This window comes from Apteryx rowi, unplaced genomic scaffold (assembly GCF_003343035.1).
Source record: "Apteryx rowi isolate R43461 unplaced genomic scaffold, aptRow1 scaffold_15, whole genome shotgun sequence".
Classification (NCBI taxonomy): domain Eukaryota; kingdom Metazoa; phylum Chordata; class Aves; order Apterygiformes; family Apterygidae; genus Apteryx; species Apteryx rowi.
The window spans coordinates 533926-552428 of NW_020447752.1; the positions used below are offsets into that span (position 1 = coordinate 533926).

An 18503-nucleotide genomic window follows, 5' to 3' on the forward strand; every position below is an offset into this window, starting at 1 on the left:
GGTCCCGCGCGTGTCGCCTCAGCCCCCTCCCGCCCCCCGCGTCCCCTCAGCGGCGTCGCCCTGATGCCGCCCGTCTCCACACGGGACCGCGAGCCCCAAGGGCAGAGATCGGGCTTCCGCGCGGTCTGGGTGGCTGCGTGGAGCGGAGTAGCCCCCCGGGGGGTGCTCGGTCCGTGACAAAAAATAATCCCGCTTGCTCTTAACTTTGTTCTTAGCGCACCGGATGCCGGAGCGTCGCCTCCCCGCTGGGCGTGAGAGGGATATCCGAGTGACAGCCGCGTCCAGCCCTTGTGCAAGAGGTTGTGACACCGTTTTGCGGACCTCGAGCGTGGTGGCTGCCGGTGCTTCCTGTTAAGCAAAACATCTGCTTTGTTAAACAGCATTTTTAATAAATCCGCAATATGCTCATCTTCTTGTGGTGTCTGTAAGGTTTCTCAGCTGCCTAAAATGCTTCCAATAACTTCCATGGAATTAGGGTGATCTAAAGTAGGTGAGGATCTGATCCAACAAATACATGGGAGTATTTGCACATATAAGTAAATGGGCAAAGAGAGCTRCGTGAGAAGTCCTGCTCTGCAGAAAATCTCTCACGTCACATACCCAGCATACTCTGGCCCCTGCGCTACTGGACTTCTTTATTAACTTGTATCTAGTCGTACGTCTTGCTGCTTGTGCTAATTGAACAACCACAGATACTTCCACRGTGCATAACAGCGATCTCTATTTAATAAACATTGCCGCTGAAAGGAACGCTTCTTAAGGGCCTACATTATTATTCAAATTGATGCTGAGGATGATGTAAAGAAGGAAGCATGTTCAACAGCTCTTCACTGATCTTTCTACAGCAACTTATATCTGCTTCATTATGCTGTTTATACAAACACTGTAAAATGCTGTCCCATTGGTATTACACTACTAATTGGAACTACTACTTTCAGAAAGAAAAACACAAGTTGTAAAGACCAAAATGGAAACCTGGTTTTAATTTGCATCTCAGTGTTCCTTTCTTTACTGAGGGCTGGTGGATTTATTTGTATAATTACAAATCCATTCTGATGTATCCAGGCATTCTGTATATTACATTTATCAATGTATATAATCAATACAATACTTTTACATTGCTACTTTACTGTCAGGTTTTACAAATAAATACTGCCTTAGCATGATGAAAATAGACTGCATCAGAGTAGCTTCATCTGGCATAAACCAACCCTAAAATGAATTCTAGGAAGATTCTAGCCAAGAACAGGGATGATCAATGCAAGAAGATAATGCACCGACTACTCTTTTGTTCTTTGCAGCTACCCSTGTGTTTCTGTACATGCTGATGGCTCACTGGACTACAAAATAGGTGTATTTACAGCAGAGTCTTCATGCTATTCTCCCAGAAGATCATTTCAGGACAGCATCATGTTCATTTAAATCGCTGTTTATTAACTACCCTGTAGGAAGGTATTAAAGGTGTTAGCCATGCCCGAACYGCAGAAATACTTCCACTGACGATCTCCAAATCCAAACTTTCCACACTGGCAGTACAGAGCGTAAAATACTAGGACCATGTTTGATTTGGGAAACAGATTTGATCCAACAGGTTTGTGGCCTGTGCTAAAACAGGGGTTAGATGAATGTTTGATCAGTCTAAAATTATATTGCCTTTATTTTTTAATAAATGCAAAAAAAAAAAAAAACTTCACAGACACTTGAGATTGCAAAGTAGGAATGAGTAGAAAACTTTGTAGCTATGATTCAGAGCCTTCATGGATCAAAGATTGATCTCTTTTTTCTGTTTTGTTTTTTTCTGGTTCAGGAATTGGTAAGCCAAGAATGTCAGCAGTGAATATCTCTGCTGTGATTTCATCTGGAATTTCTTCTTCCAGTAAAGCTGCTGCACCTGGAGAGCAGTAACAACAACAACACAAAACATACAACAGCAACATAAAAAGGGGTTTCCATAGAGTAAGGTTTATAAGGGCAGTTAAGCGGATGGAATGTTTTAAAGATGTATGAAGTGATCGTGAAAAAGGATTAGCTTAGCTTAATACTTTATGCATCCTTAACAGGGACAAACTGTCAAATCTGTGAGGCTGACAGTCTCACCTTGCAGTAAATATCTACACAAGAACAACGGAACTTTTACATTCCGGGGATTTCACTTGGTTCTAGGATCTTAAGGAATCCGGGGATTGCAAAGTTGATTTACAGGGCTAGGCAGTTCCCTCGGAAGATGCACCTTCAGTGCACACAGGTCCGTTACAATCAGCCCCGACTGGGTGCCGTTCTAGGCTGGTGTGGACCGGGACATGAACTGTATAAAACTGTGGCGCTTAGCAGCAGTTCCAATTAAAACGGGCAATGCTACTTGGATGAAATCAACACTATAATTTGCTATTCTAGACTGGTGTAGACTGGGACATAAATTGTATACAAATGTGGTAGTTATCAACAGTTCCATTATAATGGACGTTACTGCCTGGATAAAATCAACACTATAATTTGCATATTCTAGGATTTCTTTTTGCCTGTGGACTTTGGCGTGTAAACCTTCCACTACGTGTTTCTAATTTCAGTTCCAAGCCAGCAGATAAACAGCAACGTAATCTTGTCAGGTCCCAGTTACATTTCATTGTTCATTTATTTTTAGATACACCCATGCAATTGTTGCAKGGATCAAGGACAATCTATAGCTCTGTGGCTATTTTTGCAGTCCTGTCTGAATATTTTTGACAGCTCTTGGCCTAACAGGGTAATAGGTTTGCAATTTAAATTACTCTGTTTGGGAATTGAAGCAATTCTACCTCTGTGTTGTGTAGAATGATAATCCTGTGTACCTGAGGTATCGCAGGTGCCCGGTTCRGATATTCCTCCCTCTGGATTCACGCCCAGCAAGGTGGTCAGACATGCTGCCAGCTCTTCCTCTGTCATATGCTCGCCTGTGCAGTAAAGCAACACCAGTTTCTTGGCTATGGTATCATTAACACAAAAACTAGTAGACCGCTCTAACAAGAACAGCGTACAAACAGAGTAGGTGGTTCAAAAGAGGGTTCGGCTTCTCTGAGGTGCAGACCACATCACCAGTCGAAATGCATGATCCCAACACAGGAAAATGTTGATCCTAGGGAAAATTGTTCATGTATACTGTGTGTATTTGGGGCAAACATATTTATCAAAGGGAGAAATGCTGTTGCAGATGGCTTTTTAGGCTAGATTGCACTTGCAAGGGCTTGTGCTTCTATTCCCACCGAAGCGCTCCCGGCACAGACCACGGTCCAGGTAGCCCCGTGTCCGTGGCAGGAGCCAGTTCCACCCAGAGGAGGAAGAGGAAGGTGCGGGAAAGTCTTTAATATAGTATCCTGGAATAACTTGGATGTAGCAGTTGTTCCCAGTTAGYGGTTGGCTCATGCCCTGAAGCATAAGGTTATAGATCCGTTATGAAACTGTTCTATCCTATCTAATGTGTCTATTTATGGGTGTTCACACCATCCATAGAAACAGCTAACCTTTCTCACATTGGCTGAATCCTTGGTTTCCAAGCATCTTTATGGCAAGGAGTTTTACCGGTTAATGTACTGAATGAAACAGCCTTTCCCTTTTCCTGTCTTAATGCTCAGCTGCAATAAATGCTCCTTGTTCTTACAAAAGGAGCAAGATAATACAAGTACTTTATTTACCTCTCTACAGCACTGCTCATTAGTATATTTACACATGCCTTTACAATGATCCCTCTGATTAAGCTAACCTAAACCATCCCTATCTTTCCAGACTTTCACAYATAGATTCAGTCCAGGACTCTGACCATTTTCATCCCTCCTTTCTTGTCCCTCTCTTCTTCAGCTTTGTATTACCTTTCCRGACACTGTGTGACTAGAAAAGAAGACAACAGTTCAGACAAGAGTGTGCTGGAAGAAGGGTATCGTTGCCRAGATCCATGCTCTTCATTTGACGGACAAGATACTTCAGGTCAGCAGAGATTTCCGAAGCAGTAAAGAAAGTGCAGCCGAGACGATAGATGTGATTGCTCAATTTAAAATTCCAAGACAGGCGGCTCCACGCGCCTGCCCTGGTTACCAAGCTATAGTTCCAGATTAATTTTTTGCTGCAGTGAATACATTCTGAAATTGAAGACAGAACTAGCAAGCATGCAGCTAATATTAGAAAAGAAGTAACTCACCTCTGCACTGAAGCAGCGACAGTAAGTCTCCTCTGTCAATAACTTTTTCTCCGTTCTCATTATCATAACCAAGGACCTGAAACGCTCTCCGTATTTTTTTCATTGACAAGCCAAATGCAGGTCGATGGTTTATATAAAGTTTGATAAAATCCCCTAAATTGATTTTTGTCACTTGTTTTCCAGTATCCGCATACTCGCTGAATTTCACTTCATTTATCATTTCTTCAATCTAAAGATCAAGGCAAGAAAGACTGTTACAAATTTTCCTGCTGAAGGGCATCAGGCCAGCTTCTGATCTCACGAAAGCCAAGGCACCGTAACCGTGTGCGCTGGCACCACAGATGTCATTGCTCTACCCCAGCCATGAGCAGGCCGTCAGCAGCTGAGAATGGACACAGATAATGGTTAGGAGCCTGTTGTTATGACAATATTAGGTGAAGACGAGGGCAGCAGATACTTAGTCATTCTGGGTTTCCTGCATTTGCTTGTGAAATAGTTCCCAGCAGAGCCAATGGCGTCACTCTAGATTTAGGTGAGCATAACTGAGCTGCTGATGCTCAAAATCACATTAATGCCAGCAGTGTAATTCCTGCAGTATTCTGGCATATCTCTCAGATAAGCATTTTGCCCGGTATGTTGCATGTTACTGCTATGAGGTGGAGAAGAAACCGTCCCCCGCGGCCTGAGCGGCCAAGGCGCTCGGTGACTTGCAGCTGTTTGCAGTACCTTTGCCGCAGCTGTGCCTCCGCTCGGGGACAGCGGGCAGGCAAACCACAAAGCGGTAAATATACCACCCGGCTACCCAGCTGCGTGCACGGAAGTCCCAACATAACCAGGCTGCGCGCGGGCAATGCACACTGGGGCCGGCACAGGCGACCTCCCCGCTTGCCCTCTGCCCCCCCCCTCGACGTGCATCTGCTGCAGCTCCGTCGCTGCAAAAAGCAGAGCTCGGCTTTGCTCCGCGGGGCTCGCGTTCTGCCATCCCTACCGCCGGCTCGCTCTTCTGCGGGGCGAACGGGCCGGCGCTGGCTGTGCTTCATCCTCGTGGCTTTCCTGAAGCCCGGCGCTGAGAGTCGGCCCGGGGGGGTGCAGCCGCGCAGAGGTTTGCTCGGGAGGAAGGTCCTGCTCCAGGCCTTCCTCGCCCTCATGCTCGGGGAGGCAGCCCCCTCGCAGACRCGAGGGCAGCGAAAGGCCGGGAGAGCTCCCCGTGCCAACGCGTACCGAGCATACCGCTCCCGGGAAGGGGAGCTGACGCAAGCGCTCCCTGGGGAGGACTTTGCATTCAGCCCTGGGCCTTTGTCCTCCTGTCACAAGTTTTTCCACTGAATGAAGCCCGGGGAAGATGGAAATCTTAGCCTTAGATTTTTTTTTTCCTGTAGCAAATGTCACACCAAGCAAGAGCAGTCAATTTTGCTCAGCTCTGGCTGATCTGGGATTAGGTTTTATATCAGCCCCACCRAACTACAAAAGAAAAACACCAATTCCCCAAAGCTTTGTTAGCCCAAGCTGCTTTTTCTCCCTCCTGGTTTTTCTTTATGAAAACACTCTGGAGAGAGATGAACTTTCTGTGGTTTAATACTGTCCTGCCTGCTTTCAGAACAGATTGCAGGTTGCCTAGTTTCGCAGCAGCTTAGCACCTCTGTTTCCTTGCATAAAATGCTGTTTTGATTTTGATTCTTTTTTTTTTTTTCCTCAGTTAAGTTATTCTTCCAGAGACGTTTCCCAACAAGCACACATCAGAGGACTACGTCCTCTCTGTCCCAAGGGGCAGAAATGTAACGAGCCAAGGAAAAGGTCTATCAAAGGACGAGGGCACACGACCAAAGCGTGACRCAAGGGCAAAGCGGTCCCAGCTTAGACTGACACGGACGGGGTGCAGGAGCTCCAAAGAAAGTCTGTTAGGTGGTGGTTGTGGTGAAGGTGCTGCCTCCCATCTGCTGCCTCTTCTGGCAGAGAGCATGGCCGGGCAGATGGGGTGGCGCCGACTCGAGCAGCATCTCAGCAGCCCGCGGGGCTCCCGTGCGATCAGCAGAGACGAGCGCAGCCTCCCCCGCAGAAGCATCAAGGGAACGCAGCGATGCGCCGCTTCCCTTGGGAGAACCCCTCCTGTGCTGAAGGCCTGGAGCTGGTGCAGGGAGGTTGTTATTTAAATCGCCTTGCATCAGATTCGGGGGTTTTTTGTTTTTTTTTTCTGTGTGCTTTTAATTACCCTTCTGCCAGGTTGCAACATCGCAAAGGAGGTGTGTGCAAGGGCAAACTGCCTTGGGGATACAGCTCAAAAAGGGGAGAAGCAGCACCCTTATTAAATCGGTTGTCTTTGACTGCTGTAAATTTTGAAGCTGAGAAGCTCTTGAGAAATGTTTGATAGGGAGCCCCACCACTGCAACCTGAAAGGCAAGCTCAGAGAGAGCCTCTGCAGAGTTATCAGTTACGAAAGAGCTTTAATTCCATGGGAATAGAAGCTGCCRTCTCCATCTCAAGTCGTTCTTTCATCAGGCCAAGACAGATCAAGAGAAAGAGGCTCTGTTACATCCAAAAGAATCACTGCACGGAGGTAGACGTCCCCCCCCCACACTTTGGTGTCTTGTGTTATTTGACATGTGTAGGAAGCTTTGGCTGAGTCTCCATCCAACCTGGAGGGACTCCTTACGGCCRAGGTCTCAGCCCATGGGTCGCCAAGCACATGGTGCTGGTAAAGAAGCTCAGACATCACTGGAAGTCACGGAGACACCAAAGGATAACGCTGCCCACAGCACAAGGTACTTTTGCCTGTCGACCATGGAAAGCTGGCGASCGCTGCCCTTAGGAGCCAAAGGAGGATTCGTTCCTCAGCTTCCTCRGTTTATCTTCTGAAGCAAGCCGGCTCTCTTCAGGGGTGGCAGCTCCAGGCGTTGCGTGATCTGGGCGCTCGGTCTCCGGAAGATCTCAGGTCACCTCTCCTTGAGCGCGTCCCAGCTCTCAAGCCCCGGGTTCGTCCCCACCTGCCCCGGCAGCCGTCCAGCTCTGCAGCGAGGGATCGTGACTTCTTCAGAAACATGCCCCCAGGCTCTGATCACTCCTTCATTGACGCAGACCAGGTAAAATACATTTAATGTATGTATATATACATACATACTTATAATGTATGTAGGAGCAAACGTACTCCGGACCCACGTGGCAGGACAGTGGTGAGAATCTGGCCCGCAGGACRCTTGGTAAATGCAATCGTTCTCGCTCTTTTTCCTTTTAATAACAACAACAACAACAGTARCAACAACMGACTGACCTTTTCCTCCGATGGATAAAATCCCATTGCTCTCATTACGAAGGGAATTTCCTCCAAGGGAATGTGCGCTGACACCTGTCTGGTCTCCATTGTATCGATGCCGTGGCTGCGCAGCTGCGCGTAGTAAAAATAGTCTTCCAGTTCCTGAGAGGGATTCAAACGAAACGCTGTGAAGTTCAGCTACRTGCGCAGCAGATAAGGCTGCTTTTTAGGTTTATTAACAGGCATATCAATGAGAACGTTGTTAAAGGCGATCGGGACCAAAAAATAAAGAAATGCCAGGCCTGTATAAATGAATCTTAAACTCAAAGCRGGTGCTGCCGCCGAGCGCTCCCGGCGAGCGTAGTTACCCTGAAGAACTCGCCGTCTCTGCCGCCGTCCAGCAGRTTGTAGAAGGGCACCAAGTCCTCCCCGCCCAGGGGCACGGCGGCCTCCAAGGCCCTGCAGCCCGCGGAGGGAGGAAGGAAGGAAGGTACGGGAAGGGGTCATGCAAGGAGACGCTTCATGCTTCCCTTTCTAGTCGCTGTCCGGAGGCGCTTTCAATAAATACATCAAATCCCCRGGCCTCGGGACGCAGGGGAGCAAAGGGCGGCAGCGGCAGAACTGCGCGCGATTTTGCCGTCAGCCTGCCCTTCTGCCGCGTGTTTCATACCCGGGTTTTGCATACAATAGCGCAGTGTGGGAATTATTACTGAATGGCGCCCTTGTTTAGTGGAATGAGCGCAGGGCCGGGAGCCAGGAGCTTTCCCATGGACTTGAGCTCGGTGCCTGGCATTTTGCTTTTCTGCTTCCTTATAGAGACATTGCGGGAGACGAATTAGCTGGATCAGCATTTTGACCGTGCGGAGGGCTGGGGCTTGGCGTTTGCAACCCGCCGCGCGAACCAAAGCTCCCTCTTCCTTGATCCGACACGTTCTTCCCCAACAACTCAGGGCAACCCGCTGCTCTGCATCCTCTGCTCTAGCGGATGCCCGTCGCAGGTGCGGCGTACGCTAACCTAAAAAAGCCTCCGCGCCACCGCTCTGCTCTTTGTTTCAATTTCGCAGRCAGTTGGGGCCAAAAGAATCAGTTCAGTTTGCGCACGTGAAAAAGGGAACGGAGCCCGGTGCTGCAATCACAGCGTAGCGTTGCCACATCACGCCCCACGTCGGGCAGCACGGCTGCAGCTTTGCTGCATGCACGCCTCTGGAGTGCTGCTTCCACGGGGTCTGTGCAAGCTTCATGCTTTTTTTCATAATTAAGTTATTTGGGCATTAAACAGAGTGGAGACGCGCAAGATGCCAGAGGCAGCAATAAAATGATAATTAGCTCATCAAGAGCTTCGCTCCAAAAACAAATTACATAGGAATTCAATGTTGCCTGGACTCTGGCCAGCCATTATAAAGAAGGATCATTTATATTCTATTGCCTTCCTTAAAATGTCGCTTATTCTGACCCCCGACTGCTTAAGCCACACAAAGTGGAAAAGAAAATAAATAAGCCCATTGCTCTCCCACCCCGGTTTCCTTCGCCGTGGCACGTGAAGGTGAGCTGGCTCAGCACGCTTTTGGCTTTCCTCTGAGCGTGCAGCACCTGCGACAAGTGCTCTTCCCAGGGCCAGCGCGTGCCTGAGCCACRACGCCGTTATACTAGGGAGACAAGGGGGGACTCTGCGTCACGGGGTCAGGGCGCTCCGAAAGGCAAAATACGGGCGAGGGCTGAAGCCGGGTAGGGATCTACCAGGCACCTGGAGCCGCTCTTGCAGGGCAGAGCCCGCTCCGCCCCGCGCTCACGGCGCCACGAGCAGCTTCGGCCCCTGACTTGCAAAGCCGCGCGTGCAAACGCCCGGCCACCGCCGCCTTCCCCGCGGGAGCCTCCGGGAGCACGCRTTCCCCTCGGGGCCGTGCCCATCCGGCACTGCCGCCCGGGAGAGCTGGCGGAGGGAAATCCCACACTTGCAGCCGGAKGCAGAAGAAACCTGGCAAAGGAGTTTATCGCTGTCGCTCCAGCCAAAGCCTGGAAAGACTCATGTGCGAAAGCAGCCTTCAGTCCTCCAGGCAGCCCGTTTCCCGCAGTCCGTTTGCTCGTGTAAGCAAAGCTCCGTAGGATTAAGGTGGCTTGTCCTAAATCCAGCCTTCAAATGCAGTGGGGATTTCCTAGCGAGTGCTACCCTATCCCGTTGAGGGAACGGACATTTTTGCACCGGCTGGCTCCCCGTGTGCTCATCCCACAGCCGACGCCGCTCTTCCTCTGCTAGCCTAAACTATCCCCCACCGCACCGGCCTCGTGGGGACCAGAAAATCCGATTGCTTAGCGTCTGGGCAGCATTTCCCAGCTTAGCACAGCCTTTCCTTGGGCTGCGCTGGGCAGGGAGCCGGGAAAGCCCCCCCGCGCATCCCCCGCTCGGCTCCTGCCCGCGGTACTCACGGCAGGTTAACCTCCCACTTCATTACAGTGCAGTCGTCCCCCCCCGCCGTGAAGACGTAGCGTCCGTCGTAGGAGCAGGCGAGGTCGGCCACGCCGCCCGGGTGGCAGATGAAAGCGGAGGACTTGTGGGGGTTGCCGTCGACGGGCAAAATCTGCACGCCGACCTGCAAGGGAAGAGGGAGGCGGTGAGGACCGGGGCTCCTTTCCCCGGCTCCCCCGGCCAAGCCCGGAGCACGCYGCGGACACTGCTCCTAGCACCGGGAACGCGGGAGCCCTCGCGCAGCCAGTGGCTGCCGAGCGAAGCGGATGCAGTGCTGGTGCAGGGACAATCCAGCAAGCTCATCCAACGCAAGCAGATGGGACTCCGTACCTTGTCCTTTGTAATGTAAGCCAGATAGCGTTTCTTGGGGTCCGTCAGGTTTGTTGTTGGGAGGATTTGCATCTTCTCCAGAGGGGAGCCATAGGTTGGTCCCAAAAGCGTCTTTCTAAAAGGCAAACATCATCATTTTACCCTCTGAATTGCTGTTGAGCATGAGAACGGGTGGCTACGGGGAGGTGCAGTGGGTGCAAAGGCTGTAGCGCTGGCCGACAGGCCAGGCCGGGCCAGGACCCCCGTCTGGAAGAGCCCACGCCAGGGCTGAGAGAGGAATTTAGTGCTCAAGGACRACTCGGTCCTTGGGTTTTGCTGAACCTGTGGGCTCCTATCTCTTTATCTTATGTCCAAATGCTGCGTCTCTAGTCCAGTGTGCTGGGCAGCCTGAGACCCACCYGCAGCCACGAGAACCTTCCTAGACCGACACGTTGGTAAACAGCATGGTGGAGACAAGGATGGAGCACCCTGGGGGCACCATCAGCGTTGCTGGTGGGCAAACGCATGGTCATGAATGGGAGCAGGGCAGGCATTAGGAAGAGGAAAATCCAAAGCCAGGATGGGGCTCCCAGGCAGAAGGTGAGAGGATCTGGGACTGCGAGGGCTGAACCTCTCCTCTACCTGCACATTTTGGTCGTGGTGTTGTAGAGCTTCATCTTGTAGCAGCTGTTGGCGGTGAGGATGAAGGACTCTGTGCTGAGCTGCGGGTACCAGGCCAAGCACAGCGGCACAGCTGCCTGCTCTACCCGGTCCCGGCGCAAGACCACCAGGTGGTCCTTGCTGCTGCTGTTTAGGTCATATTCAACCTGGAGGGAAGACAAGGAAACGCAACGACTCCCCTGGGCTCAGCCAGCAAATGGGACCTCTGTGGATCAAGTGGATCCGGTGTCTGTCACTGGAGCCAGGGTGAGCAGCCCACGGGCACAGAGACTCAGCCTTGAGCCCTGGTAGACCAGCCTGGAGGCCAGGCTGAGAAACAGCCCCTGCGATAGAGCCGGAGGGGGGATAAGGAGCTGGAGAGCCAGAGACTGAGTCTCCCTCGATGTTCTTGYGAAGCCCCCTGCTTTAACCGCCAAGCTCCACTTGCCCATCGACTCACCAGCTGCCTGTCCTCCCCGAGGCTTAAGAGCCTGGGCTCGTYGCTGTCTAGCTGCACCCCGAAGAGGATGCTCCGGATGGGCTTGTAGTGGGAGTGCAGCCCCGCCAGGTGTTCCCAGCACCTCTGCCCGTTTCGCAGAACTCGTCTGTAAACCGTCACCGAGAGTTTCTCGTCCTGGAACGACGGCACAGAGGTCAGCGAGCTGCCAACCCAGTGTGTCCCCTGGCTGGCAGCAGGTGGCTTTGCATGTCCTCGCCTGGCTTCGCTCAGCCCTTGCAGCTGCGCAAGTCCCACCAGGAGGGCTGCAGCCACAACCGGGGTAAAACACCGCGTCTGGCAGAGACCCCAAAGGGCAGCGGTGCCGCAGAGGGAGCAGCTCCCCATGGAGCATGAGCCAGAAAGAAACCTCTGGTCTAGCTGCTTCCACAGATGGATGAAGAGCTAAAGCTTGTCACTAAAGTTAGCGATGGGGCTCTGCCAGCGGCAGCTCGGTGGAGCCACTGGGGCTGGTGACATTTTTACCGAATGACTCTTCGAGGCAGGAAAAGCGTTTCGGAGTCGCAGAGCCCCTGGGGAGGGACAGCCCTCCCCGCTGCTTGCTCAGCGTTACATCACAGGATGGCCGGCAATTCCCAGTCCCACCAAAAGCTGCACCACGAGCAACACGCATAAATCACAAAGAGGAAAAAACAAGCTTACAGCGGTTGCAAGGTATTCAGAGTCATGCGAGAAGCTAATATGAGTCACGGGGCCTCGCGAGAACTTGAACTCTTTGCAGTTGGACTGGAGAGAAATAGCGTCGAGGATGTAAACGCTTCCATCAGTAAAGCCGGCTGCCAGGAGAGAACCTGGGAAGCACACCGGAAGAAAATCACAACACGACCACGCATCCTGGGAAGCCCGGCACTTGGCACGCAGGGCGATCACGAGCCCAGAGTACCTTCAGGGTCATAGGACAGGCACTGGATGCTGGCCTCAACGAATATCCTGCTAACGAGGTACTTAGTCTGCTCGTAGTCCCACACCTTCAGCAGCCCGCAGTGACTCCCTACAGCAATGAGCGCTCGGCTGGGGTGACACGCGATGGCGTTCACGGCTCTCTTGGCCTCCTCCATGACTTTTTCATATTTTGTCCCATCTGTTGCAACATGGAGCACCGTTGCATCAGCGGTTGAAAGGATGAAGTTCCTGTTTAGTGTGAAAGAAACAGAATTTGATGAATCAGACTAGCTGGCTCATCTCCCTCCAAGCTACACAACACATTATTCTCCTAGTGGCAATTCAGCTGGACAATCGCTTATATTTTGTGATATGCAATATGCAGACACTTCCCAACCAGGAAGGCAGGTGGCACTTTGTGTTCATGACCTGCTAAATCTCCACTTGAAGACACTGGAGCTGGTTACATTTTCTGCTTGGGTAGGCAAGTCAGAAGACGAATGACATCTGGGTAGGTTTTGCCGTTTGCAAGTCACTGGTGTGTGAGATGGATAAATGAGCAATTGAGGATATTCTGAATAGTCCTTTCACATGTCTCCATGCCACCATTGTTAGTGGCCGCATGTTGACTGTGCCGCGATGGACAGGGTCAGAGGAGAGCTTTGGACCCGTGGCGCAGACAGAGCGGCCGTCTGTCCGCTCACTCGGCCACGCCGACTGCAACGCGGCTAAGACAGTCCCGCTGCCGAACTGGCGATGTGTAACGAGGACATCTGAATAATTATGCACGTTGCAGAACAAATATGTATAGTCGCCAGTCAGCCTGAGGACTCAAAGTCTGAGCCCAGTTAGAGGGCCAGGAGAGGACCACACAGAGACCTAAATGCAAGAGCTGCCCAGCCAGGTGTGCACGGCTGCCGGCGCGCGGTGCTGACGGGGAAATCGCTGCCCCTTTTGCCCACCCGCCCCAGAAAGTGCCTGCTGAGCCGGCTCCTCACCCAGGGCTCGGGTCCCTGCTCCCTCGGCTCCGTCTGAGGGGCACCAGCAGCCYGTGAAACGCTCACGGGGGCTGCAAGGCTTCCAGAGGAGTCCTAGGACTTCTAACGCTCATTGACAGCAGCGTTTGAAAGAGCTGCTATCATAATTGTGGCCCCTGCGAGCCCGGCCCCGGGCGTGCGTCCGTGCTAGCCATCGGTCCCGGCCGAGGGAGGACGCTGCAGCCGCCCCTTAGCAGAGCTGCTCAGCAACGCCCGATCCCGGGAGCCTGGCGGGACGAGCAGCCTCTCGGCTTCCCCTTTGCTTTTCTGCCCGTTTTGCTCCCCAGAACGGCTGCAAGCGGCAGCAGCTACAGCAGCGACCCAGGAGGAGGCACGAGACGACAGCAGCTGACGGGGACCCACGAGACGCACGCCCGGAGAAAGCCCTTTCCCCGGGCGCCGCTCCAGAGGAATCCATCCCGCGCGGCTCTTGGGGCTGGGCTCGTCACGCGGGGGGGGCAGCGAGGGGCGGCGGGGGCAGCGAGGGGCGGCGAGCCCAGCCCGGCACGTCCCGCGCTTGCTGAACGCTTCCGCAGCTTTGAAGCCGCGGGGCAGCCGGAGGAGAAGACGGGGCGCCCACCTGACGGCGAAGGGCTGGCCGCCGACGGTGCGGGACCTGGCGTAGTCCGCAGGGGCGCTGGGAGGGGATCTGGAGAAGGAGATGGAGCGGATGGGGCCCGCGYGGAGGTGGCTGTACCAGTCCAGAAGCTGCAGCTGCCCGTCGTAGAATTTAACGTCGCCTTTGACATCGCACGTTACAAAATAGCTGAAAGGAAGGCGAAAAGCTTTGTTAAGGTAAAGCGTTGACGAGCAGCTGGCCTGGCCCCGTGAGCCTGGACGCGCGACGTAAAACCCCCTGGAAAGCTTTTAATCGACGTGTTGGCGGAGAGCGCTCCAGTGCCTAGCGGAGATAGAAGCAGACCTTTTCCCACCGGCTTTTTCTTTGCCCGAGCGGGTGAGACGAGCCCCGCACCGACGTGGCCACGAGGGCCGGGCAGCGCGGAAGCTGCCGGGCGCTGCGGGACCCTGCCGCGGTCCCCTGCCCGCGCCCGGCGCTCCCTCTGCCGGCAAAGGCTCGGAGGCCGGGACGCAGCGGCGTCCTCCTCCGTGCCCACGCGCAGCCTGGTGCCTGAGCTGCCCCAGGTCCCGGCGTCACATCGCCGTGAGCTTTCAGCTGTTTTTTAAAGGAAGGAAGAGTGTTTCAGCCAAACTCATTGCTGGAAAAAGCAGGATCGGAGCCTCACGGATCAGCAGCGCTTTCCCGCGTGAGCTTGCCTGGTCCTTGCACGCTGCCAAGGGACTTAAAACTGCAGCGCTCAGCTCTGACATCGTCTGAGGGTTGTACCGACGGCTGCCGAAAGCTGCGGCGGCGTTACCTCTCCAGCACGGTGAGCACGGTAAGGCCGTCCTTCTGCATGGGCATCAGTTTGATGGCCTTCATGGCGTGCGGCTTCGCCGGCGGTTCCCGGGGCCGGGGCCGGGGCCGGACCGCGTCCCACAGCACCAGCTTCCCCGCCGAGGTGCCCGTCAGGGCTTGCGAGTCGTTGAAATGAAAAACGGACTGGCTGAAGTGCCCCACCGCTTTGCTGAAGGTCTGCAGAGAGAGCAGAGAGGCCGCACGGGTCGGCGCGGGCGGCTGCTCCCTCGCCAAGCGCGGCCGCTTCCCTTCAGCCACCGCGGGAAAATCCCTCCCCAGCGCACGGCAGGATCGTGGCGACGCGCCGGGAGGGGAAGAGCCCGGGGGGGGGGGTGCGATAGAGGATGCTYTTGCCGGGGGGGCACTTTTGGTGCTGCAGCTACTCACGCTGTCGGTCAAAGGCGGCGCGCCGTACTGCAAACCGGCGTCGCTCTGGGGAGGAAACCGGTACGTCCGCCTGAGAACAACCATTTTATAACGGCACTTTGCAATCCCGGCACATCCCTTACCCATTAGCCGGACCACACTGTGCCGACCAGAGCGGGGCTCCGGGGCCGCAAAGGCTGCAGGACCCGCCGCAGGGCGCGAAACCCCCCTCCTGCGCCCGCCGCCCTCCCCAGGCTGCCGCCGCGCGCGCGGGGAGAGGGGCGAGATGCTCTGCCGGGAGCTCCTCCGGCTCCGGGGACGCAGCATCCCGCTCCCCCAYGCTCCTACTTACCCACAGGTAAAATATCACCTGGGTTTTACTGTTGCTGACAAACTCRTAGGGATTTTGGGGGTTAAAAACGACGTAATCCTGAAAGAAAGAGGCGAGAATTGTGTTGACCCCAACTTCCGTGCAAAACAGCTGCTTTGATCCCAGACGTGCTTTGCCCCCCGCGCCGAAGGAGAGGCGGCTCCCCGGGACGTGCCGGATCCATGCGCCCATCCCGCGGCAGGGCAGGGCAGGGAGCCGGCACGGCGGCTGCGGCCGGGGGCTCCTCCGCGCGGCCCCGCAGCCGCTCGCTCACCTGGCGCCCGAACTCGGGCCGCAGCTCCGCGCTGCACGCGGGGGCCTCCGTGGCGTAGGTCCACTTCCAAATGCAAACTCGCTGGCAGAGAAGGGAAAAACCGAGGGGCGCTGGCGGCTTTCCGGGGGCGCCAAGGCTGCCTGGGCAAAGCCCATCGCCTCCGGCTGCAGCGGGCACCGAGGACGGGAGYGGGACCAACCCCGCGGGGCCTGATTTCGGTCAACGGCGCTAGAAACAGCTTTAATTAAAACGCATCAGAGCCAGAAACTTTTATCCCAACCGAAGACGCGCTTTCTAAACTCTGCAGCGCTCGCTTTGATGAAACGCAGATCCACCTCCCGCAGCCAAACCAAACCGCCGCCGTGCAGCCYGGCGCCTCCTCGCTCCTGCCGTCCCCATCCAAAACCCCTCAGCCGCGTGAGCGGGCGCTTCGGGGATCGACCGCTCGGCGCTACGGAAAAGGGGGATCGTTTCCTCACCTGCACCGTGCCGGCGCTGATGGTCGCCAAGTACTTTGCGTCGCGGGAGATGGCGATAGCTGCGACCCCGTCGGCCGGGTGGCTGTCRAAGATGGTGTGCACGGGAATCCTGCGGGAGAAAACCCGCGCGGGCGTTGGCGGTGGTGGTGGCGCCGCGGCTCGTGTTTTACTTCCAAGCAAAAAAAAAATCTGGAAAAGCGACTCGCCGGCGGCGCTTTACGGAAACGCTCTCGCTCGGGGACGCGCTGCYGCCCTTAGTCTAGGGGAGCCGCGTCCCATCGCGCAGGTCCCCCGGGCGGGCGCTGCGACGGGGTGCTGAAGCCCTCGGCTGGGTTTTGGCTCCTTCGCCCCGCGCTCCCTGCCTTTCCCTCATTCCCGTCTCCGCTAAGGCAGCGGGCGGTTCATCGGAACCATGGATCCGGAAGGCACCTCTCCCCAGGAGACGTCCCAGGGTGCCACGAAGGGGCCGCGGCYGGGGGACGCCGGGGCAGGTGCTCAAGGGCAACCGGAGGGTGCGGGCGAGGAAGCCCCCCGCGCTCCCGGGAGCTCACCCGGAGAAGGAGTCCCACACGATGACGAGCGCGTCCGGCCCCCCGTCGGCCGTCGCCACCCAGCGCCCGTCCTCGCTCACGCAGAGGCACGAGATGACGTTGCTGTGACCCTGGGGGAAGAGGAGACCCACGCTGCCGCCGCTGCTCACGAGACCCCCCCCCCCCTCCTCCTCTCTCCCGCACATCCTCCGCTCTCGCCCCTCCAGCCCAACTTTCCCGGCCGGTCCCCCGCCGCCCCGGGCGCACCTGCAGGTGGGCTTGCCGGTTCCCGAGGATGTCGTGGAGGACCAGGGTGTTGGAGCAGGCGTAGAGAAGCAGCGGGGCCTCGCCGCCGCCCAGGCTGTGCACGGCCAGCGCGCCGCTGTAGCCGAACGCCCAGCGCAGGCGCTGCGGGAGAAGGCCAAGAAACGGCACCTGGGAGAGGGCCGGGCGCCGCGGGAAGCGGGGGGGGCTCCCGTCCTCCGGCACTCACCAGCGGGTGCACGCCGCTCCGCTCGTCCTCCTGCCAGAGCCGGCCCGGGGCGGCCGTCCACACCGCGCTGGCCGCGGCGGCCGGGTCCTTCGAGAGGGAGACAGGTTTCCATGCTTCCCCCCCGTCCCAGGGCTTTTCCCCCRGAATTTCTCCAGCAAAACAAACTTTTCGGTCCTTTCTAGGCTAAAATGGGCCTTTTTGCTCTCCGGCCCCTGACCATTCTGCTTCACGCGCACCCAATATCGGTTGTTGCACCAGGGCTGGCGAGGCAGCGGTGAGGAATTGCTTGCAAATCCAGGATGGATTGGAGGGGGTCAAACAGGAGGCACCAGGGGTGAGATGGACGCAAAGGGCTCGCCGGAAAACCCAGCCCTGCCGCCTCCTTCCTCAGCCCCTCGCCAGATCGCTAATAAATATATTAAATAGCCCTGGGGCGTCAGAGCCGGCGGCGGCTCCCGGACAGACTTCGCAGCAGTCCGCGTACCGGCTGCTTAATCCTAGTCTTGGCGCTCGGGACCCGCATCGGCTCTCGCCTCTTCCCACGGGGCTGCTTTGTTTTTTGTAGCCGTCTCCCCTGCGAGATGTAAGCCTAGTTTGGAAGCCACCGCCGCTGCCGTTGCTGAGCCGGGCAAGGTAACGTTTCACCCGAGCGCGGGGACGAGGCCGAGCTCCCTCCTGCTCGTATCACCCTCCCGACGGCTCAGGTGTCCGGCGAACGCTCGCGGCCGGATCGAGATTAAGCAGAGAAGGCTCCATCCCAACACRGAGCGCGTTTAACGGCACCGCGAGCAGTTGCAAAACGGGAAACCGCATGGGAACCGCCACCGCGGGCGCTGATTGCTCCCCTCGCAGCCCTTCTCCCCGCGCCCGTCGGCCGGCTCGCGCGTGGCAGGGAGCGATCCGGCCCTGCGGCCGCTCCTCCCATCCCAGGGACATCCCTCCCGGTCCCGGGGATGGGGTCTCCGTTCCCGTCATGACCCGGCCCAGGGATCCTGACGGTACCGTTGCCTCCAGAGGTGTCCGTCTGTCCCGGCACGTCCCCTTCGACGCTCCGCTTGCTTCCGCTCTGCCCTCGCTGCCTTCCTCTGGGGTGGCCTCGCTCGGGCCGTCCATCCTCACCTGCGGCTTCCTTCCGAAACACGCGGGGTTTGGTGAAAAAGCCTCCCCCCCCCCGCCCCCCCGAAACGCCAGCTCTCGGGGAGCCCCTGTGCCAAGCCCCTCAGGCCGGGGCGGAAGCTCGCGGGCGGCAGCCGGGTCGCGGGTCCGGATCTGAGCCAACGCCGCCGTCCC

General features: G+C 56.0%; 1 protein-coding gene and 1 long non-coding RNA gene across 2 annotated transcripts in view; one reads left to right on the plus strand and one right to left on the minus strand.

Moving 5' to 3' along the window:
• The window catches only part of LOC112962518, a 16872-nt gene extending 4936 nt beyond the window's left edge, over positions 1–11936 (plus strand). The window contains exons 2-4 of the long non-coding RNA XR_003252330.1: positions 8508–8516; positions 11474–11479; positions 11926–11936. This is a non-coding gene — a long non-coding RNA (uncharacterized LOC112962518). The remainder of the gene's footprint in view (positions 1–8507; positions 8517–11473; positions 11480–11925) is intronic.
• Positions 725–18332, minus strand: WDR66 (WD repeat domain 66). The gene is made up of 21 exons (XM_026058785.1): positions 18216–18332; positions 17214–17300; positions 16988–17155; positions 16742–16851; positions 16191–16299; positions 15911–15949; positions 15712–15792; positions 15420–15497; positions 14661–14878; positions 13865–14050; positions 12249–12496; positions 12008–12156; positions 11309–11482; positions 10831–11015; positions 10210–10324; positions 9840–10003; positions 7784–7874; positions 7434–7577; positions 4169–4397; positions 2829–2930; positions 725–1891 (listed from the first exon to the last, which is right to left on the minus strand). Exons 1-21 carry the CDS (start codon positions 18324–18326, stop codon positions 1740–1742), a joined length of 2940 nt encoding a protein of 979 aa, XP_025914570.1. The 5' UTR covers positions 18327–18332; the 3' UTR covers positions 725–1739.
• Positions 18333–18503: the final 171 nt, after the last annotated feature.